We start from the raw sequence: 27,594 nt of genomic DNA, 5'->3' as shown, positions 1-27,594 counted from the left end.
ACTCAATTTATTAATTTACAACCAATTGGCTGATTGCGACTTGATATCTTTTGTAATTTTCGGGCATCCGCATTCATGTTGACAATTCGATTATCTTTCGTTTTGTCCTAAATGCCGACATTTACTCCGTGATATCAAGTCGCAATCAGCCAATTGGTGGTAATTTTTTAATTTGAGCAATTGTAGCTCTGAATTTATTTAAAGACAATTCTTACATTGGTATTCCGAAGGGTAGACAAACGTTGCTATCACTACGCATTTAAGTTTTACGGTCAGCATAAAATCGCTGCATGTCCAACGTAATTCATATTTTTTAAGATATACAAATAATGCTGATAGAGGCAGCCTTTTAATTTTGTTTTTGAGTCCATTGTGTAATTGCTCTTCAAGATAAATTTAGTAGGAGTTAGATCTACTGCTGTGTGGGAGGCTTTGCGATAACTTGAAAATTGTTTCTTGAAAATTTAGATAACGTTGACTTGAAATTAAATAAATGCTTGAGATCACGTTTTCTAGGAGCATGTGCGTGCGTGCTAGTAACGACGAAATAGATACTATACAGCAGCCAATTAATACTTTATTCCCAAATGTGACCACGGGAAAAAATTATATTAACGCAGTAGCATAGCAGTTTTCTTTTGAACAATTTATTGTTTCAAATTTATTTCACAGAAGCACAATAGAAATACTATTCTTTGTATAATATTCAGCTATTTTCTTTGTTATTTTTAGTAACCTAATCATTTGCACAAGTAAGACAAATGTGAAATAATTCAATTTAGACAAAAAATAGATACTGAGAGTGATTTACCACTACTGATTTTTTTGTGAACGAGCCGTCTTTTAGTTCTAATTACAAAAAAAACAAGCTACTGGTTAAAAATTTTCAACAAAAAGAATGCTTTCTTTTGATTTAATGCGAAATTGTTATTAATTGCTCTTGAATGAAGTTCATAGCAATTATTGTAAACGTGTGTGTTTTTATGCAAAATTTTCACTTGACCGTTTTGACTTTTCGAGTGACTTTTACGCCCTTGACTTTTTGCGTTTCGCGTGATCTAAAATTCTCTCTCAATCACAATTTCAAGCAGCTGAACTCAATTGGCGGCAATTTAATACTAAAAGTCAAATGAAAAGTGCGCTGAAACTGGTGCCAGTTTTCTCTTTAAATTTTAATTGTGGTATGTGTTGACCACTAATGTGGTTATTTGAAGCCCACTCTTGAACTTCTTAGTCCCATTTAAGCTCCCCCTCCATCCCTCCCTCCACCCGACTGAAGCAGGCTGCAATTGATTGGAGCTCCCACTAGTCGTTCAAGAGCAATTCCGACCTTTAATCGGTTATGTTTAACTATTGTTAATAACTAGTCAGCTGCATGATAATCTGCGATGATGGAGAGCATATTTTTCATGAAATTGTCTGACTTCGTCGAAATTTGTATGGTTAATATGAAAGAGTGCTTCCTTTCGTCATGAAATTCACAATTTTGAATATTTTAGTTTCTTGATATCTGTCGTATTGTAGGACAAATTTAGGCAGTTATTTTGGTGACACCAAAACAGGAAGTGGAGCAAAAAAAATTGAGGGATTTTGCGGCGAACTCAGTCATTTCGTGGTCCAGTTTTTTTTATTCAATGAAATTACTTATTTATTTTTAATTCAGAACTTGTCCTTTGTTTAGTTCGAGGTTTTTGTTGCGACCATTTGTTGTCACGCTCACTTCAAATCAGAGTTTGTCTTTTCATTCGTTCAATTGTTTGACTGCACTGGCGTGACGCTCTTTTTTACTCTTGTTTGAGCGAGATTTTTTGTTCCTGCAAGTAAATAAATTTTGGTGGCACATGACTTTCCTCGCTATCAAAATGACTTTTTTGTGCTCTCAAATTAATTTTTGATAATTTCAATTAGAGAAGTTGAGGTCAAATGAGAATATCTTTATCTGATTTGTGGACAGAGTTACAATAACCCCACCAAGTCAGAGTTCTTGCGTCATAAAAGTTTCTCTAGCCTATTCCCCTCTAAGTTATTTGCTTCGTCACCAGTCGCTCGAGAGAATTTCGTCCGACATTAGTGGGTAAATGTTTTAAATTAAGCAGTTCAGTGCATGTCAACTTTTTGTTTTTCACGTGACATGAAGACTGTTAATGGGATTGTAGAGTTACAAGGTGTTTGTCAATTTCTACATATAGTTTTTTGAAGACACTGAATCTGGGAGTCCTGAATATTGTTTTCTGGGAATTTGGACGGAGTCGCCGTACTCGCGCTTTTACTTCTTTCTCGCGCTTTCAAATTATTCTTTTGTCTTTTTTAGATTATTTTTGAGAGGTGAGAATTTACTTCTAAAAACGAAAAGTTTGGGTTTTTACATGAGGTTTTGCTGAATAATCTAATTCAATTTGAGATCGTATAGTGTCAAAAATATTTGTCTGCTAGTTCTGTTTGCTGCTATCTTACAAAATTTGATTACAAATTGCAGCAAAGCAATAACGAGGCTATTGTTGTTCCCATCGTGGTTTTATAATCTTTCACTATTTTTTAACGCTTTCAAAATGAATTTGCACTCTCTTAATAAATTTGAATTGAGAATTAGTGTTTGAAATTTGATTTGAAATTAGAGTGCAATTTATTTTTGTTTATCTCTGGTCTGGTATTTTTTAACTAAAAGTGGCAACTTTTCATATCGCTCAATTATCTGGCAGTCTGCCGGCTATGATTGTAACTATGGTTGTTATGCAATATTCTTGGCAATATTCTTGAATTTTTCTGCAACAATGCTGTGCTTGCCGCGATTTGAATTTTCCTCAAAAGAAACGGGGTAAATTGAAGCCCGTGGGCATTAAAAACATTGGGGCTTAATATGATTTTTTAATCTTGTTTTAATCTCTGTGTTCTCTGAGACTTGCAGTGACTTGATATTGCTGATAAGAGAAGCAAAGGTGATGTAAGGGTTATGTGGATGCTTTAGTAATTTGTCTCATGTCGGTTCATCGTTTGTGAGCATTTCGCGAGACGGAAGTGAGTGAACAAAAATTCGAAGCACATATTTTAAGTGTGGGTATTTTTACGACCCGAAGAGAGAGTATTATATTACAGGTTTTTCAGCTTGAACAAGTTTGCTCGTGACGTAAAATTTTGTTTTCAAGCATGTAATTCTGTTTTAGCACGTTGACTTCTGTTTAGAACATTGAACTTTAGCAGTAGATTAGTTAACACCACCTACCCCCCATGTACGTACACCTCCCTCCACTTATCTACCTACACCCTCGTCTACCCTCCTCCACCTCGTTCCATTGGACACCCCATATGCTCGACCTCCTAGAAGAAGAAGAATTTATTTTTCCGAGTACAAAACAAATACATATAATGAAAATTTAACAAAATATTTTGAAGACACTACAGAAACGAATAACAAGTTAAAGCATAAGACTCGGAAAGGACAGGCAATGGGATCAACAGATCCTCTCTACAGCCTACCCTACGGGGTACTAAACCAAATAGTATTAAATCAAAAAAAATTCATGTATTACTATATACCAAGTTTTTTGGTAAAATTCAAAACAATGAAAAAAATTGCAGCAAGTAGCGCTACATTGAACACCACCAGAGACTCTGGCGCAGGTGAAGGCAAGAACAAAAGGGGTGACAAAAAAGTGTCGTGGAGGCTCATTTTGACTGAAAACGGAAAAAAACCACAAAAACATCGATATCTCGAAAACTAGAAGGTTTCAGAGGGTCATTTTTTTCACCAGAAAGCCAACCTCAATTGGGTACTCGTGTAGCATGCAGGCAAAGGGGGTAGCTTTCCCATGGGAATTTAGGTTGCAAAGATAAGTTGAACTAAAACAGGGTTATCGACCAAAAAACTGTTTTTCAATTTGTGATAAAAATTAATATTATTTGAAGCATTGTACGATCGAATATCACTAGAAACACACCTGAATCTACTAGAAGGTTATAACTTGTTTGCACGGCACTTTATAGAATTCCTTTCAATTTTTTTCTGTATGATGGCACTTTCAAAAATCCCGTATTAGAACGCCTGGTAATATTAGGTTTTTCAAAAAGAAACATTTCATTTAAATACGACTCCGAATGTAATCCCCAGAGGGATTGCAGCACAAACTTAAGTAGCTTATACAAATGCAGTTCGTACACGGTCAAGATTCTATTATTAACAAACAGGTCCGTAGAATAGTCGGACCGTTTTCTGAAAAAGATATACTTCAAAATCTTTTTCTGCAGAGCCAAAACTGCAGAAAGACTACTAAAACTACACCATCCGTATTCCAAAATTCCATACTGAATAATGGACTTTACGTTACTATCGTAGTACCGCAAAAGTTGTTTACGAGGAACATAATGACGCAGTTTAGATATAATGCTACATTGCTTTCCGAGTCTTTGCCTTACTGAATCAATGAGACTGAAAAGAAAACTTTGAAACCAGACATAAGTACTTACACTTAGGAACAACACTGATAGCAGTGTTGTTCAACATAAATGACTGGTTGGAAGCACTTCTAAGGTCTAATTGATAAGTTTTTGAAAAGTTTATTGGCTATTAGCTACTTTTCAATTTTAATTAGGGCCATGCTAATTTCTGCGTCTGAGCAACCGATGGCAGTGATGTTTGTGTCATCAGCAAAAAGAAGGATATCAACTGTGCTGCACACCTTGGGTAGGTCGTTCACATATATTATAAACGGAAGAGGCCCAAGAATTGATCCTTGCGGTACTCCAAACTTTAATGGTAGCCATTCGGACGATTTATCGTTTACAATTACTTTTTGCGAACGGTTGCTCAGATAAAACTCAAACCAAGCATGAACATGGCCTCGAATGCCATAATTGCTTAACTTATTAAGAAGGATCCCATGGTCAATAGTGTCAAAGGCTTTCTTTAAATCAAGAAAGAAACTTGTAACACGGCCTCAAAATTCATTGAGTCTTAATTTTTCGGAAAAGTTAACCAGCGCATCAATTGTACTATGCTTTTTGTGGAAACCATATTGCTTTTCATAAAGCAAATTAAAATTCCAAAATACTGATATAATCGCACAAACATTGCCCTCTCAAAGATTTTAATCCAAACTTTTAAGAGAGAAATTGGTCTGTAATTATTTTCATCTAAACGAGATCCACCTTTATGCAGAGGAATAACCTTAGCTTGCTTTAAATCAGAAGGGAACACACCTTGGTGCAAATGCACAGTTGATAAGTAGTTCTAAATAAGGAGCAATAAAGGTAGCGGACTTTTTTACGATGATCATGTTAACATTATCGTCGCCAGACGAAGATTTATTCTCAATTGATATCAAAATCTCCAGTACTTCTGCCATAGAAACCTCTCGTACGAACATTGAATGTTGTACAGTTTTCAGTTCTGTACTACATGAAGCATTGGGAAGTGACTTCCGAAGCTCGTTGGCAATGCCAGTGAAATACTAATTAAACTTATGGGCAATTTCACTAGAGTCTGTACAGTTGTTGGGAGCAGCGATTTTTGTATTGTTGTTGGAGCCTTTAATATCGCTCAGTAACTTATAAACTTGCCTTGAGTCCCCACTACAATATTTAAACTTTTCAGTATAAAAATGCTTTTCCGATTTTTTCAATTCCGCCTCGAACGTCGAGCGGAGTTGGAATTTTTTAAACGATGTTTGATCCCTTGTTTTCTTCCAGTGTCTGTGCACTTGATTTTTTTTCGAGCGGAGATTCTTACGCCGATTATTTAGCCAGATAGGAGAATTAGACTTTGCAGCATTTGAAGCACTTATAAGAGGAGCAAATTGATTCAAAATACGGGTGAAACAAGAGTATTGAAAGCATCATTGGCACATCTTTCATGTCTTTTGAGGGTTCACAGCTCAAAGTCTCTACATAGCAAACGAACGATTCCGAGCACTTAAGAAACAAATAATCGCGAAAAACAGTTGGATTATGTGATGATTCAGTTTTGAAAGACCACGGAAAGTGATCAGAAAAAGACTGAGAAGAAAGCACTTTGAATTTGGGTTGACTATGTTTTGATACATCATATGATCAATACAGGAGGAGGTGGAACTTGTGATTCTGGTAGGTGCCAAATCAAAAAACTCAACACCATTTGATTCGATGCGAGTCTTATATCTGTTCACTAACAGATTAGATTCCAAAACATTTATATTTAAATCACCGCAAACCACAAAAGGAAGGCTGTGACAATTGTTCCAAGTTATGATCAAGTAGGTCAATTAATTCCATTTTGTCGGTCCTTGGCTTGTTATAAACAACCAGGATTCTTATCTTATTACCGGATTTTCCAATATCCGCACAAATTGCTTCGTCAAAAGTAACAGGAATATCATTCAGGATAGAACAGTTACTTTTCACTTGAAGCATGACACCTCCTCCTTTACCACTTTGGTTTTTATAAGGCTTTGGTTGTAGCCAGGAACGCGAAAACAGTTTTCATCATCGCCGGCGCCAAGCCATGTTTCAGTTAAGCATAGTATATCAGGTTGGGACTCAAGGCTGTACACTAGTGCTCCCAAGTCATGTGTTTTCGAATAGACCTAACATTTAGATGGAGAACACTTAAACAAGTATTAGACCGTTTTTTAGTAGATGGGATTATATTGGTCGTCCTGAAAAACAGTTGACAATTGCTTTTCCGCGATGTCTTTGGCAGATAGACCATCGATTTCCTTATCTTCTGTTTCTTGGACACTGTCCTCAGTTCTTCGTCGGACTTTACTGGGGTTGAGTGCTGTTATTAAGGCTGGAACAAGAAGTTTGGCAGCACCTCCAGCAAGCTCTTGCGTTTCGATTGACTCATCCACTGGAGAAAGAATTGCGCCCAGACTACGTTTCTTCCTGTTTGGGTCAGAGGCCAACATAGGAGTTTTGGGCTTTCTGGTTAGAGTCGGCAGCGATGAGAACATGGGAGTTTGTGGGATTTCGTAAACATTTTGTCGGGCAATATTTGATGACGTTTGTGCTGAGCTCTCCGTTTTTCTGAAATCTTCTAATTCAACAGATTGCACTTTCACAGGGTTAGCATTGGGAATATTTTCATTGATTGCAAAGATTTGCTGATTCCTGGTAATAGTCTTGATGCCTTGTTCCTTTGCTACTAAGTTGTTGATCACTGGGAGCTAAGCACTCTTCAATGTAGATTTTCCCCTCTAGCGGAGTTTTGAAAATTCTTTAGCCAACTTCGTCGATTCGATGCTAGATCCCGATGATGATATATGAATTTAACAATAATGGGCCCATTTTGTTTTCCGTTCTGTAGTGGGTGGCATGCGGCAAGGTCTGCTTCACTGATGTTTATCTGCATACAATTCTTCATAATTGATAGTACCGTGGCTACAGGGTTTTGAAGTTCCACATTTGAGAATGAGACACAAATTTCTAGAATATCTCTCCAACTCTATCACTCGTCCAGACAAGGAATAATTTTCGTTTGTGTGGTCTTTGATACTTTCATTCATCAAGTGCTGATTATTCTTCAGCTCAGCAATGACACCATCTTGTTGTTCGACCTTCCCCTTCAACATCCGAATAGCTGCTTTAAGGTTTTTGATTTGTGCATCGTCGTCCTCTTGCACTTAAACCAGATCCTTTTGACTTTCATTCACCATCTCTGAAACTATTTAATAAGTTTATCACAACAATTAGGCTAATTCAAACTAAAGACACCTCCCGGTCCCAATCACCTACCTAACCCCCCCCCCACCCATCTACCTACCCCTCCACAGCTTATCTACCTAACCGAACCTAGCTACCTCTCACATAACTACCTCCTGTCCGATAACAAACCCTGAAAAATTGATTTATCAATTTTAAAAAACACCCTCTAGTGTTTTTAAGGCAGTTAATGTTTTGCATTTTGTTTTCCTTTTTTGATATTGGTGATTTTGGCGGAGTTTAGTGATTCTATTGTACGACTCCTCGAGTCGTTCCGGTATTTTGCCGGCTGTGTTTTTGTTCACGCAAATTTTTTCTTGACCGTTTTAAACTTCTTAACTGGAAAATTCAGGAACATTCTTTTAATCGTTAGAATTATTTCCGTCTTTAGAAACGTGATATTTTGGTATTGCCGTTGCGTCTGAGCACTCTCTTAGAGAACTAAGTTCAATAAGGACTAATTTCATGGCTCATTGAAGCTACTCATGAATGCTTGAGGATTCAGATTTTATGGTTTTAAAGCGTGATCTTAACCCCCCCCCCCCCTCTACGCACATTTCAGGGAGATTTTTTATTGCTTTCAAATGAAGTTCGTATTGATTATATTAGCCATGCGGTTTTGTATGCAATTTTTTGAATTGATATTGGGATCTTTTCCGTTTGTACCCCCATAACCTTATGCGACCCCGTTACAGAGCACGTGCCATTACAAATCATAATGTAAAAACGTGGCACGTGAGTCGGGTTGCAAGTAATATGCTTCCACTAAGCTGGGGGGGGGGGGGGCACAAACGGAAAGGATCCGGATATTGCTGCAATGGAAAACAGATGGTATAAAGGACAGTTTTTGAAGCTTTAACTGTTAGTCTCATGTCCGCCCTTCGTTCGAGAGGAGTTCTTCCGACAGTTGTCGATTAGAGTTGATGGCTCTCGAATGAAGTTCGAAGGAACTTTTGTAAGCTTGAGTATTTTTTATGCAAAATGTTTGCTTGGTCGTGTTGACTTCTTAGCCGAAACATTTGCACAATCTTTTGCTCACTTAAGCGATTTAAGTTCACTTTCAGTCCTTAACAGCAGGATAAACAGGCAAAGCAAGCCCGGAAGGCATTAAGCCCCCCCCCCCCCCCCCCAAAAAAAATACAATCTTCTCCACCGCATTTCCTGCGTAACCCCGACGGCTTGAACCCCCGCCACTCCTCCCTCCCCCACACTATGCTTAAGCTAACATCCCTAAGCTGCAGCAAGCTACTGATAAAGCCAGTCGATCTTTGCAAGCAATTCTTCTGGGGGTAGTCGTTTCTGTTTCCTATTTTCTCATTTCTTTCACATGCTGGCATAGCTCTCGAAGGAAACAGATGTCGTCAATATCTAATGCCTTGAAGAAAAGTTGAGTAAATCTTCTTAATTTTATTGAGTTTTGACGTATTCTATGCTTCAATTCCGGGTCTGTGTAAATTAGGAGCCTTGGATCATTTTTTTTCTATGGCTGTCAAGAAGTGTGCGTTTTTAGTGTATGAATTCTTTCTGAACTTACATCTTTGAAATTCAGAAAGACAGTTAATTAACAGCGGGCTCGCGCCATTTTCCATTTCCCGTTCATAGCTAATTCTATGGATATTATATTTATTGGTAACTGAACTGGTGTGTGTAACATGGTAGCCGTATATGGGACAGCGACTGAAGCGTGAAAAGTGTTTTGTTCATGGCGGTTGGTTGAGATGGTATTTGTTTATTTTGCTTGGGAACTATTTATGTACCTTGTTTACTCTTTTGTGAATGAAAGGGAGACAAAGGGAACGGGGAAAGGTAGAGAAAACAAGAAGCAAATCAGACAATACTTTTCAACTCATGCACAATACATGGTATTCCCCGGAGTGAACTAATGGCGATTGTTTTTTTTTGGGGGGTGGGGGGGGGGGGTGGAGTTGGGATCGCAGTGGCCTGATAAGAAAGGGGAGAAATAGTTGTGATAAGAAAGGGGAGAAATAGTTGCTGCCAATTTATAACTGTACTAAAACTGTCTTAGATTGTAAATGAGAAAAGTATGCATTTTGTAGTACTGTTGATAGGAACGAATTGTTTGAGTGGCCGATTGATAAGATGACCGAAAGTGAAGGTGCAATTGAAGTGTTTTAAAGTGTTATTGTGCTGGTGAAAGAAGAGCGGTTGAGAAAAGTATTCAGACTAAATTTATTCAGTGGCTAGGTTAAAAAAGATTAAAATTTCTCGCAATGCTTTGTTTTTTTTTTGTATTCGATTCGAATTTTTCTTATCTTCATCGATCTGCTTTTCTATTATAACGATCTGGATTGCCAGAAAGATTCTGTCTAGTATCAAGAAGATTATATCTACGAAGTGCTAGTTGATATGTTCTGGTCATTTCTTGGTCTATAGAATTGATCAGATCTTGCAATCTGGTTAAATTAAGGAATTATGATGCTGCAAATTGGCAGGCATATGAGCTCTTGCTTCCCCCTTTTGCAAAAGTTGGTTATGTCTCAAAACTGGCGATGAATTTAGGCCACTTGGGATGGTACCTTCCTATGTTATGTACGCTAAGATTTCTTACGTAAGTCAAGCTTTCTCATCCTTCCTATCTTAATTGTTGGTTGCATGCTGGTCAAAAGTACGAAAGGTGCTGATATGCTTACCTTTGCTGAGGTGACCCCCCCCCCCCCAATTTGCATGCTCGCAGGTTTTGATGGTGCTCCCGTTTCGGATTCGTTTTCAAATCTCTGAGACAATTTGACGCAATTCCCCTTGACAGTAGTCATATTTCCTTAAAATGTTTGTGACAATCACGTTTCCTCTTTCCTGCTTTTTGATGGAGAGATTGCAGAAAGTAGTGAACAATAACAGTTCTAGTCGAGACTACCAGTCTCATTAATTTTACATGGCGACTTTTTGATGTTCAAACTCAATTATTTTTGTGACGTCACAATTTTGTGAAGCTTGTGTATTGTTAGTACTAAATGAAATGAGAATGAGCGCAAAACTGCTATATGAAAATTTTTGTTTAGATGTGAATATTTTTTGGAAAAGCAATTATGGATAATTTATCACTTAAACCTGATTGAACTATTCTTGTCTGTCTGTATTTCGATTTTAAGCAGTTTATCAATTATAGACAAAACCGGTATCTCGTAAATCATGTTTTTTCAATTATTTGGAGGCTTCCTCTGAATGGACTGCTTTATTATTTTAAAAAATAGTGACTAAGCAATAGAACCAACTGCCGTAATGTAGAATTCTTTTACGTTTTCTCTGCATCAAAATGGCATATAATGATTACAAAAGCTAGTTAATTTCAGTTTTTAACTGATCTCGATAAACGAGTTATATCTATTAACAAGACCATTATGAAGTTCGTGCTCTTGGAGGGCCTGAAATAAAAGGCGAGAGAATGTAGCAATTCAATCCACGATATGTTCATTATATTTCTTGTCATTTGACGTCATATTTGGCAAAATTGTATTAGTAGGGCCTCCCAATTTTTTATTAAAAGAAAATTGCGTAAATTTTTGAATCACAGGTGTGAGATTTTGACAGATAAGGCAAAGCCTGATGAGAGCATTTTTATAAATATCGGATATCATATAATGATTACAAAAGCTAGTTAATTTCAGTTTTTAACTGATCTCGATAAACGAGTTATATCTATTAACAAGACCATTATGAAGTTCGTGCTCTTGGAGGGCCTGAAATAAAAGGCGAGAGAATGTAGCAATTCAATCCACGATATGTTCATTATATTTCTTGTCATTTGACGTCATATTCGGCAAAATTGTATTAGTAGGGCCTCCCAATTTTTTATTAAAAGAAAATTGCGTAAATTTTTGAATCACAGGTTTGAGATTTTGACAGATAAGGCAAAGCCTGATGAGAGCATTTTTATAAATATCGGATATCACTAATTACTCTGAAACAACGTTTTTGTAGCAATTATATTAGTCCTGGTGGCCTTATTTTGATCATACTAATTGCACTACCAAATTTTCTTTTGACTGACAAATTTTTGTGTCTTTCCGTCTGGAGAACCAGAATAAACGTGTAATGCTAGACAGGGGGCATTACGTTGAGCAGTTTGTAGATTAAGATTTGTACTAGTCTCTGAGTATGCGATTTGCCCAAACTGCATAGGAGGCGTAAATTCATGGTTTGAAGGGCAATGCTTGGCGTTTTAGAGGGTTTTATTATTGCGCATTTATTACAATAAAAGAATTTGAATTGTTTGGGTGCTGTCTTTTTTGTAAGTCGTTGATTAAGGTAGTTTTTGTCAAAGTTGATTAAGGTCTTTTTCAAGCCATCATTTTAAACTCTGTTTTGAGCTATATGATTTGGTAACGCAAACTTAAACACCCAAAATAGTAGCAGTTTTTCGACCTTGGGCGCCAATGCAACTATTTTAGAGCTTTGAAAATGTGTTATTGGATAGTTTTCTGAGAAAATGAAATGGTTTTTGAGAAAAATCACACAGTTTAGCAAGTTTTAAATAAAATCTGCAGCGATATTCAAATTTTTGTTTTTTTTTGTCATTTGAGTTTTGTACTTTCAGGGTCAAGTTTTTTAGGGCATGAAGATTATTTACTATTTAGCTTCTAGAGACAAATAAATGGTTCTGAAGATATTAATATCGCTCAATTTGGTGTTGTTTAATTAAAAATTTTAAAAATTAAGTTTTTCAAATTTTTTTGAATTTTTTTATTGCTAGTCGTTTGAGTTTTACCAAAAAGAGTTTTAGGGTACAAAAAGAGTTTTGAAGATTTTAATGTTTTAATTTTTATTGTTTCAAAATTACAGCCAATTTTATTGTGAAATTTGCCGTTTTTAAGAAAATTGGCAACTCTAAAATTGCAACTGCATAAATTCAGCGTTCAAGTTTTTAGCGTAAGAATTTTAGCCATGCTAATGTTTTTGCTCTCTCAATGTTTGAAACTATGTATATCTGTTTGGCTGGCATTGTTCAATTGATGTGCTAGTCAAGTACAGTATTTTTTGTTTTGCTTTCATTTCTTTGGATTGTATTTCAGGACTTGTCCTATGTTATTTTTGTCAAACAAAAGTTTGCGTCGCTTTACTTAATTTTGCCACTGTTTCAACATTTTGCGGTAAAGCTTTATTACATTCAGTTACCAGATTTAATGCTTTTTGGGATGCTAAGCCCTCTATTCTCTCATTAAAAAGCGGGTGTAAGTCTTTATACAAAATATAATCACGATAACACCTTAGATTTGAGATCTTGCTGTTTTTGTTTTATAGGCACTCAAAAACAGCCGGAAGGGCTGCCTTCTTATTTTGCATTATTTAATGGAAGCGTGGGCGGGTTCAAGTCAATGAGCTCCAAGCGTCTTTAAAAGCAGAAAGCGGACCGCTTTGAACGCTTTTATTGAGCGTCAAGAAAAAAGAAACCGAGGTAAAGTGGTAGCCATTTTCGTGATCACTTTTCGCACTCAAAATACAATGATTTTCCTAACGGTAGGGGTATTTAATGATTCTAAATTGATTTTTAAAAAGTTAGTTAAAAAGTATGAAAATGGTTTAATTCTCCGTGACTATTATGGAAATTTAAATTTTGTATCATATTCGTAAAATAAATTTTAACCGCGACCTGTTGAGTTGTATTTCATTTATCTATTAATGTTGCAGATGATTAATGAAAGACGCATTTTGATCTCTCTGCTGGCTATAGACACCTACCTGAACAGCTAATTATACAACATAATTCTTAGTGGCCCGAAGGATTTTGTTCCCTTAGTCGAGTGCGTTTGTGCCCGAGTGCTGGGTACAGGTTCTCAGGGGGAATTAGTAGTAGTAGTAGTAAAAGACTTTAAATTTGTGAAGAAGGGATTTTAAAAAAAATCAAGGACAAGGCTGAACAGATGGATAGTAGTTCTATTTACAAAAAAGAACCTTAAATAACGTAATAAGTAATGGTTTCAGGATCTGTAAATTGAGCAGTGACATTTTATTGTCACAGTGCATGTTAAATTGATATCAAAATTGTTTGTCATCAATTGCTTTAAAAATATAGTAGTACTGAGGGACTTATGGAGTTATGTTATAACTTACTGATGTTCTATTTTGTGTTGTGACTTATTTTAAAAACCAAATTGTAAAATTAATCCAGTTCCTCCCCAGTGTATGAAAAAGGGAGGAGTTGATTTTTAATCCCTCTCTATGTGCTCTCTGGATGATATGCAAGTGGTGTCTATGCAAATAATACTGCAAATCTAATAATAATTTAAATAATAATAATAAATTGTTTTCTGTAGTCAACAATATCACGGGTTAATCACTCATTTACAGGACATAAACATTTGAATACAGAGAGACCACTATTGGGCCAAAGACCCGTTCTCAAGTGTCTCTGAGGACTAGATAAAATTACAGCTTATACTGAATAAACGCTTGAAATTATTTAAAAATTGTTTGAAAATTAGAAATAAAAAGTGGGAGATGTAAACACATGTTCCTAATCTATATCACATTTTCTGTGTTGATCTGCTTAGTTCCAACAAGTTCTGAACTAAAACTATGAAATCAAATCTAGTTAAGACCGGAAACCTAGCAGGTTCTATATGGCACGTGTTCTTCAGCTTTTAGCGCATGATTAGTTTTTACCCTGTGTTCCCTAAAATTGATAGCCTACAGTTTGGATGTGTTTTTGAGCTAGGATGTGACCAGAGGTCGTAACATTTGTTGGGCATTTACCCTTTAGTGACAGGAATTAGTAGTAAGTCAACTTTAGTTTTAATTTGATACCTGTTAGTTATATAGTAGTTTCATGCAATTGAAATACGAGCGAAATTTGAGCGAATAAGTCAGAAATTTGGAAAATGAGCGATGATTAATTGCTCTTGAACGTAGTTCATAGCAATTATTGTAAACGTGTGTGTCTTTTTTGATGCAAAATTTTCGCTTGACAATTTTGACTTTTTGAGTGACTTTTACGCCCTTGACTTTTTGCATTTCGCGTGATCTAAAATTCTCTCAATCACAATTTCAAGCAGCTGAATTCAATTGGCGGCAATTTAATACTAAAAGTCAAACGAAAAGTGCGCTGAAGCTGGTGTCATTTTTTACTTTAATTCTTAATAGTGGTATATGTTAACCTCTAATGTGGTTATTTGAAGCCCACTATAGAACTTCTTAGTCCCATTTAGCCCCCTCACCCCGACTGAAGCAGGCTGCAATTGATTAGAGCTCCCACTAGTCGTTCAAGAGCAATTCTTCCGACGTTTAGTCGGTTATGTTTCTTTTTGTGCTATGGCTTTGGATTTCTATGAAACATTTTAATTGTTGTTCTTCGCATACACAGTCTGTCTTTGCGTGGTAACCGTTAAGGTTCAGTTGTACATTTAAATTCAAGAAGCTTTCCATGGAAGTGCTTGGCTAGGACTTTCTACGTCCCGAAGAGTATTATTGAAGAATTGTCTTTTATAATCAATTTAGTTCCAGTGAATTTTAAAAGCATGAAGTGAAACGCGTTTAAAATTTTGAGTTGTTTGAAGATAGAACAAAATTGGAGAGTAGAGCGAAAAGAGTTTTTTGTTCATACTACTGTTTTCGGAAGATAGAAATTGGTGTAAAAAATTTTCTGTCAGCAAGCTTATTTTGTTTAGGTGCTGCTTTTTCCAGTAGTTTTTAATTGCTCTTGAACGAAGTTCATAGCAATTATTGTAAACGTGTGTGTCTTTTTTAATGCCAAATTTTAACTTTTTTTGATTAAGAGGTTTGAATCGGCTAAAGAAGTAATTATGATCCTTTGACAGGATTACAGGGTTTCGAATTTTTGGTGAATTCATATGAGTTTCATGCTAATTAATGTTTTTTAAGTGTTTTCAACTATTTCGAATTTCATAAAGACTTCGAAAAGTGCCATCATGGTCATTTAAACGTGTAACTAACTAAACTATCACTTATGAGAAAGCTTAAATACCATTTTTTTAATACATCAAGAGACCGCGTAGCGAAAAGTGCAAACGCAAAACCAATCAAAAACTCACCTGACTTATTTTTAAATTGACAGATTTTCGCCCGTTGTTTTTTATTCCATTCAATATAAATTGAAAAATACTTTTGCTGGGAGGAATTTTCAGTTACTATTTGATTACAGTTTTGTTGGCATGAGAAAGTGTTTTTGTTGAGATATATGAGCCTATAATAGTTTGCTTATTGCTTTTGATGTTTTCAGTTGCATGGAAGAAAATTATTTGTTTTTCTGTAATCTTGTTCTATCAAAGGAGTAATTTTTAAGTTGAATTGGTTTTCAGTTAGGTCACGACTTTTTCGTTTGATTTTTGACATATATCATTCACTGGTTCAACTCAGTGGAATTTTGAATTCAACCATCAACATTACGAGACTACGTTCGGGGTCAGAAAGCGAAATCAAAACCAATAAAGCTCGGGTACATACATAATAGTTAAAGACTTAGTGCATTAGATTATAAAAGTTCTTTTAAGTACTTTTGTGGCTGCTATTAGTGATAAGCTTATTGTTGTCCAATTTAGAGGTTGAATTCACCATCTTTATTGAATGTAATGAAACTGCGGACCAAATTAGAAATCTTTTTGACATCAAAATTATGCTATCGTCTGATTCTCGTTTTCGTTTGCTGTTTCATTCCCAACGCTGGCCATTGGGGTCAACCGAGGCTATTTTCCGGCAATCTGCGGGCTATATTTTTTTGACATAAATTTTTGACAATGCAACTAAGCTACCTTACTGGTAGCTTAGTTGCATTGGGTACCTTACTGGTAGCTTAGTTGGTAAATTTTTTAAAAGAATTTTATTCCGAAGTCAGAGATGCCTCATAATGGCAACTGAATAAATTTTTTATAAATGAAAGTAGTTATTTTGTAATCAAAATGAGGTCATTAGAATTATTAAGTCCATTTCCTAACTAGCGATAGAATAAATGGACTTATCAATTGCCGGAAACGTAGCCAACAGATTGCTGAAAAGTAGCCGTGGTTGACCCCACTGACCGACGTTGGGATAGAAACAATAACAGAGAAAATTTGACGATAGTTAGTTTTTTTTATGTCAAAAAGACTTCTAATTTGGTCTGCAGTTTCATTACATTCAATAAACACGGTGATTTCAGACTCTAAATTGGAAAACAATAAGCTTAATGAAGATTTTCAAATGCAATTAAGTTTTCGGATATTTTTCAGTCGGATCGCAACTGAAGTTTCTGAAACCTCTGACCACTCAGCTGAACAAGAAGCCAACCGGAGGAGTTAACAATGATCAGGGTGCTGAGGACGGAACTGCTCCTAATGCCCAATCTGCTCAACAGAGTAATATTAACATTGCGTCACAATCTGCAGATAATGGTTAGTAATGTAGAACTTGTTCTACAGGTTTTATTATATTTCATTCAGGTTTATTTCAGATTTTTATTATTGCTGCGAAACTGTAAGCTGAGCGTAGCTATATTGCGGTGCTCTTGGTTTTTTACGACTCGAAGAGGAGTATTGGTTTTCTTAAGGTTTTTTTTTTACCGGAAGTACTATTCGTTCAGACGCTGTTTTAACCTAAAAGCGAAAGTGAGAAAAATTGCCGTGTGAACTATTTTTTTCTGTGCGAGAGAAGTTTTTTGATCATGCGCTGCGTTTATTGAATGACTTTTTGACTTTGGAAAGTAGTTTTTGACTGAATGGCACATATAGATAACCGTTTTTAGCCGTTTTTTTTTCGTCTAAGTGGCCCAATTTTTTTGCTTTTAATTTGGTTTCTTGTAGAAATAAAGTTTTATTTATAATTACTCTTTGTAACGGTATCATTCTAGCTCTGTCCTGGCACCTACATTTATACTGGTTTTATTGATTTTTTCAGTTATTAACAAATTGAATGATTTCGGCTTTTTCTTAGATTTTCGTCATTTCTTTGGGTTGCAATTGATTTCATTCAACATAAGACAGTATTAAGAGTTTACTAGAAAGCCTTTTCCAGAATTGCTACTTATTACTTTTTATTGTATTTTTTCCGACCTTGGTATTGTTCTTAAACATTTTTTGCCTTTAAATATTACTCGGTTGCTTTTCTATGATTATTTTAATTTTTGAATTAGTTTGAAATGATGTTGTCTAGCATATATACAAAAAAAAGTATATGTTGTTTTTGTTTTAATTGCAGTGATGAGAAATCTAACTGTAGTAGTTTTCTGATTCTTAACTTTGAGCATTATTTTTTGAAAAATTTAATTTAGTTTCTAAGTTATTATTATCTGCCGTTTGCTTTAGCGATCTTTATAAGATTAGAATCATGAATTATTTGAGGGCAGTTGATAGCCCTGTCAGCTTTTTGAGACTATCAGTGTTTTGACTATCCTAATTATTTTGCACGTATCCTTACCAAACGTTTTCAATAATAAATATTTTTGCGGCATTTTGTTTCTCTTGGTGAGTGGTTTAAATTTCACCAATTTTTAGATCAGACCGGGGGGGGGGGGGGGGGGGGTAATGAGCTTATGGTTTATTAAATAAGGTAATGGTTTCAGCTGCAATTAGGGTTTTTGTCAAGTTTTTACGCTTAGAGTCGTTTCCAGAATTCTTCCGGCTATTACGACTCGAAGAGGAGTATTGGTTTTCTTAAGGTTTTTTTTACCGGAAGTACTATTCGTTCAGACGCTGTTTTGACCTAAAAGCGAAAGTGAGAAAAATTGCCGTGTGAACTAATTTTTTCTGAGTGAGAGAAGTTTTTTGATCATGCGCTGCGTTTAGTGAATGACTTTTTGACTTTGAAAAGTAGTTTTTGACTGAATGGCACATAAAGATAACCGTTTTTAGCCGTTTTTTTCGTCTAAGTGGCCCAATTTTTTTGCTTTTAATTTGATTTCTTGTAGAAATAAAGTTTATTCGATACTAAATTGAAATGTAAATCTTGGAAATTAATAGCACAGAATTTTGCAGAGCCTGTAAACGCGTTTCAAGTTCAAAATTGGCATAAATTTCTTGATTTTTTAATTAATTTTTGGCTTTTTTTCCTATTATTTTCTTCATTTTTGGATCTGTTAGCCGTCTTTTTGTCAAAAATCAGTCAATATGACAACTTCCCGTTGACAATCCATATACTCGATGCCTCTTTTTACCTCGATGTAATTTTGTTTTATAAAATAGTACATATGCTAATCCGATTTTTGTAGTTTTTTCCTATTTTGGTCAGTTTTTTGTCTGTATTTTGGTTTTTATTACTAGAAATATTCTTTTTGTGCAACATGAGGGGCTTTAATTTCGTTTCAATAGAAACGTCAATAATTTTTTAGCGTTAAATTTTTGAAAATTAGTTAAATTTTTTTTATAAATGCAGTCCTAAAGTTTTTTTTACCTTTTTTTGCAAAATGTTTCAATGTTTCGTATGTTTGATTTCTGCTTTTTCCTTTTTTTTGATCTGTTCAGGAGGATAGATTTTTGTCTCAGATGTATCGTTGTATTTTCTATGTCTCGAATGCTGAAAAATGAAATGGTGTTAGTTTTTCTTGTTTTTTTAAATTTGATTTTTAAACTTTCAAAACTTTTAAAATTTGATTTGAACTTTCAAAAATCAAGAATTACTCTTTGTAACGGTATCATTCTAGCTCTGTCCTGGCACCTACATTTATACTGGTTTTATTGATTTTTTCAGTTATTAACAAATTGAATGATTTCGGCTTTTTCTTAGATTTTCGTCATTTCTTTGGGTTGCAATTGATTTCATTCAACATAAGACAGTATTAAGAGTTTACTAGAAAGCCTTTTCCAGAATTGCTACTTATTACTTTTTATTGTATTTTTTCCGACCTTGGTATTGTTCTTAAACATTTTTTGCCTTTAAATATTACTCGGTTGCTTTTCTATGATTATTTTAATTTTTGAATTAGTTTGAAATGATGTTGTCTAGCATATATACAAAAAAAAGTATATGTTGTTTTTGTTTTAATTGCAGTGATGAGAAATCTAACTGTAGTAGTTTTCTGATTCTTAACTTTGAGCATTATTTTTTGAAAAATTTAATTTAGTTTCTAAGTTATTATTATCTGCCGTTTGCTTTAGCGATCTTTATAAGATTAGAATCATGAATTATTTGAGGGCAGTTGATAGCCCTGTCAGCTTTTTGAGACTATCAGTGTTTTGACTATCCTAATTATTTTGCACTTATCCTTACCAAACGTTTTCAATAATAAATATTTTTGCGGCATTTTGTTTCTCTTGGTGACAGTGGTTTAAATTTCACCAATTTTTAGATCAGACCGGGGGGGGGGGGGGGGGTAATGAGCTTATGGTTTATTAAAAAAGGTAATGGTTTCAGCTGCAATTAGGGTTTTTGTCAAGTTTTTACGCTTAGAGTCGTTTCCGGAATTCTTCCGGCTATGTTTTTTTGTTTCGTCGTCTGACGCTTTATTTTCGTTTTACATTTGTTCTAGAACATTCTGTCTCGTCACTGCTTAAATGGCTTTTAGCGCTTGATTTCACGCTTTCTGCGTGACCTAAATTGCGGTTATTCAGAAACAGAATCTGTTCCTAAAACAAAGTTGATTGTAAGAAAACAGATTGTATGGTCCGACAGCCGAGTGGTTAAGGCGACTGGCTGTTAATCCGGAGATCGCCGGTTCGAGACGCGACAGGGAAACTTTTTTTGCACCCAAAAACAACCTCCTTTGAAATAAACTTGTAAGTTTTATAGGCGGCGGCGATAACTATTATCAACTCACTTCGGTATCTTTTTCCATCTGTATTTTACGGCACTCAAGTCTATTTCGCAGCTATTCCGGCAATCTGCCGGCTATGTTTGTAAATTTTTAAGCAACAAATTTGAAACTTATTACGAATGACAATGGTAAGTTAAAGAGCACATTTATTGATAACCAAAAAATGTTAAAGCTAGGAATAATTGAATTGACAATGAATCATGTTCTTAGTTGTTTTCTTACTCAATTAGTTTGTTCTTAGTTTTTTTTGTATTCATTGTCAACTATACATATAATGAAGTGTTTGATGAATAGTCTATTACCAGCTTATCCCAGTTCTCTTCTGCTTAATTTCACGTGTTTGCAAATGCACCCGCACGATAGGGTATTTGAATTGTGCTAAACTTTAATTACTTAAAAGTAATTACTTTAATTGCTGTAAAGTATTAATTTACAGCAATGTTGTGGTTGGCATTGCTTTTTAGAAAATAACAAATGCTCTTTAATATCGATCAATTTTGGATATTAATGGGCCGTAATGGGGGACTACTGTTAGTTTGAACAGATTTTCTGGCACTGCAAGTTCATATTGATTACAGGTGCTTTTTGTGTTACTAGGCACTGATGGGGCTGTTTCTGCTGTCAGTGCCAGCCACCGACCCTCAATAGCCTCCCAGAGTAGCACCCTGGGAAGGAGACATCACCTCTCTTCATTGCCAGTGTCCAGACCTGGTACTTCTGCATCTGGGAATCTCAGCGCATCAGGTGGTGCCGCTTATCCAACTAGAGAGCCGGATCATCGTGCTCTTACTGGAGGACAGCATGTGAACGTGTTAGTCTCATGCGATTTTGCTATTTAACTTTATTTGTTGCCATTTAATTCTGCGCGAGATATTTTTAGCTGCTCTCGAACGAAGTTTTGGGCGATTGTTGTTAACGCACGTATCTTTGCAAAATGGTCGCTTCACCGTTTTTGCGCCTTTGTTCTAGAACACTTTTTGACTTCTTAATGGACTTTTTCACGCTTCACTTCTTCATTTTTGAGTGCTCGTAATTGCTCTCATTGTTTGTTGCTAAAATTAAGGCCATTCTGAGCTGTTGAGGAACAAAGCCGTTGTAGCTTAGTGGTCAAGGAGTTAGACTGCTATACTGGTGGGAGCGGGTTCGAACTCCTATGAAGTTTTCTGCACCCAGAAAAGATTTCTAAGCTACACCCTTGAATTAAATTGCCCCCAGCCTTTCGCTCGAACAATTCATCCGACGTCGGTCCGTTTATGTTTAGTTTAGCCCTGATTTTTCGATGCAGTCTTTCCCAATGATTTTCGTGCAAATTTTTGGCGAATTGGCGAGGCTATTGTTGGTATTTTCGTGGTTTTTAAGTTGCCTGTTTTGTTGCGACCATTTGTTAACGCGCCAAAAACTCAATGAGCGACTTTCTGCACTGACTTCTAGAACCACCCTGCATCTGAATTTGTGCGTGACCTCATTAGTTACACTTTTGGTATGAGTTTTTTTGTCAGTCGTGTGATGAGTTTTTCATGTACGGCCTACGTTCCTCAAGGAAATGACCTCTGAAATCGAATGTTAGAATTTAAATTTGAACTCAAATTGATTCGAGGCCGCCCGAAGTAGATAATTTTAAACGTGTATTACTTAATAAAGACATTATAATTACTATTTTTAATTGCTCTTGAACGAAGTTCATAGTAATTATTGTAAACTTGTGTGTCTTTTTTATGCAAATTTTTTGCTTGACAATTTTGCGCTTTTCTTCTAGAACATTCTTTGACTTCTCAAGTGACTTTACGCTTTCTTTCATCATTTTTGAGTGATCTCTATTGCTCTCACTCCGACGTAAAGCTTGTTGCTAAAATATAATCGGTTGCAGTATATCAATTTTAGAGACTTATAGCGCAGTGGTTAGTGCGGGTGTAGAAGGATCGGGAGGTCACTGGTTCGAATCCCGTTGGTGTCAAGGTTTTTTGCACCCATTAAGAAAAATTGATTTGGGCTGCATACGCTGAATTAAATTGTTCAAGAGCAATTCTTCCGACATTTGCCGGTTATGTTTAATAGCTGCCTTCATCTTCTCAGCCGGCAAGTATTGGTCTCCTATTTTTCATTGCGTGGAACAAAAAAATTTGTTTCACACCTTCAAAAGCCTTATTTAACAGCATGTTCTACATTATGCTTTTAGTCCTTTTGACTACTCTAGGGTAGTTTGAATTCTTTCATTACGCTGAAAGTTTTCAAACAGCATTTGCTGATGCAAGCAATCGAAATTGAACAGTGGCAACCGAAAATAATCAAAATTAGAAATGGTATAACTCATATCGATCAGTTTTTAGATGCCTTTTTGTAATCGATCAACTTTTTGTAATTAGTTTTAGGTACCAGGTCTAGTTGTAATTGGTATTGATTTTAATCCCTGTATCCATTCATGAAGAACGAGAAGCATTTTACGTCTAACTACGAAAATCAATCAAAATAGCTATTTATTTTTTTTAAACAATCTTTTACAATCCCAACGGGGGTTGGAATCAATAGCGGTCTAGATGGCATTTTAATGCGAACGAAGTTCGGAGCATAATTGAAGCAATAATGTTCCTCTTTTTATGCAAAATGTTTGCTTGACAGTTTTGCTTTTCGAGTGACTTGTTTTGCTTGATCAACAGCAGCACCCAACAATAATTACTATTCAACGAAGTTAACATTTAGAAAGTCCATCTAACTTTTCGCAATATTGTCATTTGCTGTTTGTAGTCATTGTTTTACTTTTCTATAATTTTCTGCCAAGAAATTTGGAGAACTTTGTGTTCAAAATGGATTTGAAATTCCAACAAAACTTGTTTTAAGCCATTTTATACGGTAAATAATTAAATCTGAGAAAAGTAGAATTAACTAGCTGCTGGAAATCTTGTTTCCTTTCTGCTTGCGCAAGAGTTCCTTTTATTGTGTCCTGAGAACGTTGTTGTTTGGAATTTTTTTCAGTTCGAGACAGCTCTTTTAATTTTTGCTGGTGAAGTTATTATCTCGCACAAAAGTTTTTAATGGCACTCGAACAAAGTGTGAAGCAGTTATTGTAACCAGGTGTCTTTTTACGACTCGAAGAGGAGTATTTTTCTTCTGCATGTATTTAGGACTGAAAGAGGTCTGTTGTTATTCTACAGGTTTTTTTAAAGCTGAAGTAAGTTCCTAACATTGACTTCAGTTTTAGATTGCTTGCTTCAGTTTTCGAATAAATTATGTCTGCATCCTGTAAACAATTTCTATGGTTTTGCTAGGTAATTTGTTTTGCGTTATTTCCATTTTTGATATTTCTGAATTAGGTAAGCCTATTTAAGAGTTATATTGTACGCTTCTTCGAACTTTTGATGTTATTGTGCCGGCTATAATTTTTAGCTGGCGCGAGTTTGTTCATGAAATGAACTTTGATTTCTTTCTTTTTGAACATTGACATCTGTATTGGAACGTTTTCTGTTTTCGAACATTGGTTTTCAACAGTAGCTTTGTTTCTTGTGTATTGTAAATAATTGCTCTCATAGAGAAGCAAATATTGTAAACGTGTCTTTTTTTTATGCAAAATTTTTGCTTGACCGTTTTGACTTTTCGAGTTACTTTACGCCCTTGACTTTTTGCGTGATCTAAAATTCCCTTTCAATCACAATTTCAAGCACCTGATATCAATTGGCGGCAATTTAATACTCAAAGGCAAATGAAAAGTGCGCCGAAAGTGGTGCTTTTTTTTACTTGAAATCTTAATAGTGGTATATGATAACCTCTAATCTGGTAATTTGAAGCCCACTATTGAACTTCTTAGTCCCATTTCGGCTCCCTTCTCACCCCGGACTGTAGCAGGCTGCAATTGATTAGAGCTCCCACTAGTCGGTTGAGAGCAATTCTTCCGACGTTTAGTCGGCTATGTTTATTAACTGCTGGTTGAATTGAAGGTCAAATGTGATGAGAAGTTTTGAGCCCATGTCTGCTCCTCGTACCTCAAACTACAGGCACCCCAACTGCCTACCCGCTCTCCCCACCCTCCCCATGCCAACTCGACTCTCAATACCTACCTAACGTCCGACCTACATACCTACCTTCCTGCCTTCCCAACTACCTACCTAACCTCCGCCACACCTCGCCACTCCCCAAAAATATTAAATTGTGTCTGCTGTTTTTAAAACACTTTTAGTTTTGCTCAGGTAATTAACTTGTATTTTTAATAGCCGCCCTCATCTTCTCAACCGGCTATTATAGCGCTCCTATTTTTTACAATTCAAAGAATTTGAATTGTATTGGGGCGCTGACTTTTTTTTAAAGATCTGTTCACACATTTTCATGATTTTTGAAGTCAAATTGGAGTAGTGATTTTGGTCACGCCGAAACAGGAAATGGAGCGAAAAAGCGAGTGGTTTTGCGGCGTGAATTTTTTCGCTCTAATTTTAAAGTGGAGTGAGAAAATGGTGTTTGAACAAAAATTCGGTTTCTCGGTAGTGGATTTTTGTTCACATGCGGCATTTTGACATTGATTTTCTTTTTTTTCTTATTTTTTGATCTGATTTTTTTAAAAATGGTTTTCTCAATTCACTCATAGTCAATTCTTGGTCTAGTTTTTCTGTTTAGTCAATGAAAATTCTTTGAATTGTACGTCAGGACTTGTCCTGCTATGTTTTTTACTTCGTCGACCAAAAAAATGTTTAGCTTTACCTCATTTTGCCGCTTTTTCAACATTTTGCGTGAAATCTTTTTGACTTCTCTAGGCTAATTTCTCTCTTCTCTCATTCTGCTAAAAGTGATTTTGAACATCAGTTGCTCAGTAAAGCAATTCAAAATGAACAGAGTCAGTATAAAAATTGAAGTCAGAAATAGAAACGGGATAAACCCATAAAGCCCAATTTTAGATGCCCGCTATTTGAACGTCCTTCCTATAAGTATTTGTTCCCTTTCTCTAATGCTTATTGGTATTGATAGTAGCCCCTGTGGCCTCTCTCTAAGAAACAGAAGTATGTTCAACTACGAAATGCCGTCAAAATAAATCGGACTTAAAAAATGTTTTTGTACAAAAATCTTTTTTTTTCAATATCTATTCTTTCAATCCCAATCATGCTTATTGGAATCAACGGCGGCTATTTTCCGGCAATCTGCCGGGTTTGTTTTTAATAGCCGCCGTCAGCCTCTCAACGGCTATTATTTAGGTGCTCTCCTTTTTTAAAAATTGGCTTTACCTTTTGATCACGTTTTTCGTTTTACTTAAGTCACAATTTTCACGTTTGACTTCTGACTTACTTCATTCACTGTTTCAAATAAATGGAATTTAAATTCTTTCACGCATTCAATTACGCAATATGCTAAATAGTGTCAAAGTCAAAAGATCAAAATCAAAAGAGACTGGATAAACCGGTAAAGCCCGGTCAATAAGTCATTGAGAATTAGGTTATCAAAGTTCATTAGAGTATTTGCTACCTGACAATGGTATTAAGCTTATTAACTTTCAGTTTAGACGCTGAATTAAGTATTATTTCAGAATCTAACAGAAACTGCAAGCCAAATTAGAACACTTTTTGACACTGAAAAAAATCAGAAAAAAATTCGGTCAGTTTATCTCTTTTATTCTTTTTCTGTTTCAATACCGATGTGCATCAAGCACTTCAACGGTGGCTATTTTCCGGCAATCTGCCGGCTATATTTGCTATTGACTGCCGGCAATCTGCCGGCTATGTTTGCTATTTTTGATTTGATTTGTCTAATTTACCTTGGTAATCTTAGTTATTACATGACTCTTCGAGTCGTTTCGGGTATCTCCTGAATATGTTTTGCACGCAAAATTGTTTGGGGGCCATTTTTGCGCTTTTGTTCATGAAAATTCTTATTCCAATATTAAGTCTTGAGGTTGTGAGCGATTCAGTACCAAACACTTTGTAGCGTAGTGGGTAAGATATAGCACTGCGAGCTGAGAGTTCGAGGGTTTGAAACCCTCTCTGGTCTGTTTTTTTTTGCTCTCATAAAAGCTACACCGCCTCTTAATTACCACGACTGTCCGAGAGTAATTCATTCGACGTTAGCCAGTTTGTTGTGTCGTTGTCAGCCTCTGATGCAAAATAGAACCAGATCCTTTCAACAAAGCAAGAAACAGGATTGCAGAGAATGGGTTTTTGTTCATTTCATAACGCGACAAGTTTCTGAGCTTGGAAGCGTCAATGGTCGGCAATCTCCTTATGAAGCTCAACTGCTAATGATGGCAATGAACTGAGCTTTGCTGTATGATTTGCTGTATCTGCGCTCCAGAGCAATTCATCCAAAGTTATTCGGTCTATGTCTTTTTTGAATTGAAAGAAATTTGAATTGTTTTGGGGTGCTGTATTTTGTTCACACATTTTCATGATTTTTGAAGTCAAATTGGAGAAGTGAGTTTGGTTACGCCGAAACAGGAAGTGGAGCGGAAAAGCTGGTGGTTTTGTGGCGTTCGCTTTTTCGATTGTGGTTAATTGCTCTTGAACGAAGTTCATAGCAATTATTGTAAACGACTCGTGTACCCTTCTTACGACTCGAAGAGGTGTATTGAGATTCTACAGGTTTTTACGACTCGAAGAGAAGTATTGAGATTCTACAGGTTTTTACGACTCGAAGAGGAGTATTGAGATTCTACAGGTTTTTACGACTCGAAGAGGAGTATTGAGATTTCTACAGGTTTTTACGACTCGAAGAGGAATATTGATATATCTACAGGTTTTTACGACTCGAAGAGCAGTGTTGAGAATCTAAAGGTTTTGTACGACTCGAAGAGGGAGTATTGAGATTCTACAGGTTTTTTAGCAGAAAGCAAATTTGTTCATGACTAGAATTTTGACTTCTTTCTGTTCGAGCATTTACCTCCGTTTTTGATCGGAAAGCATAGGTTAGTGATTATAATGCACAACGATTCGAGTTGTTTCCGGTATTCTACCGGCTATGTTTTTAATGCAAAATTTTCGCTTGACAATTTTGACTTTTACGCCCTTGACTTTTTGCGTTTCGCGTGATCTAAAATTCTCTCAATCACATTTTCAAGCAGCTTAACTCAATGGGCGGCATTTAAATACTAAAAGTCAAATGAAAAAGTGCGCTGAAACTGGTGTCATTTTTTTACTTTAATTCTTAATAGTGGTATATGTTAACCTCTAATGTGGTTATTTGAAGCCCACTATAGATCTTAGTCCCATTTAGCCCCCTCCCCCCGACTGAAGCAGGCTGCAATTGATTAGAGCTCCCACTAG

General features: G+C 35.8%; 1 protein-coding gene across 1 annotated transcript in view; it reads left to right on the top strand.

The window, feature by feature from the left end:
* Positions 1 to 27,594, top strand: part of LOC142350954 (voltage-gated inwardly rectifying potassium channel KCNH2-like) — a 349,390-nt gene that overhangs the window by 189,186 nt on the left and 132,610 nt on the right. The window contains exons 7-8 of the mRNA XM_075402980.1: positions 16,851 to 17,012; positions 20,963 to 21,176. Coding sequence (XP_075259095.1) covers positions 16,851 to 17,012; positions 20,963 to 21,176 — 376 coding nt within the window. The remainder of the gene's footprint in view (positions 1 to 16,850; positions 17,013 to 20,962; positions 21,177 to 27,594) is intronic.

The sequence above is a fragment of the Convolutriloba macropyga genome, chromosome 12 (assembly GCF_964194025.1).
Source record: "Convolutriloba macropyga chromosome 12, txConMacr16.3, whole genome shotgun sequence".
Taxonomy (NCBI): Eukaryota; Metazoa; Xenacoelomorpha; order Acoela; family Convolutidae; genus Convolutriloba; species Convolutriloba macropyga.
Note: the sequence above shows the minus strand (reverse complement) of the source record. Positions and strands in the feature narration are given on the sequence as shown.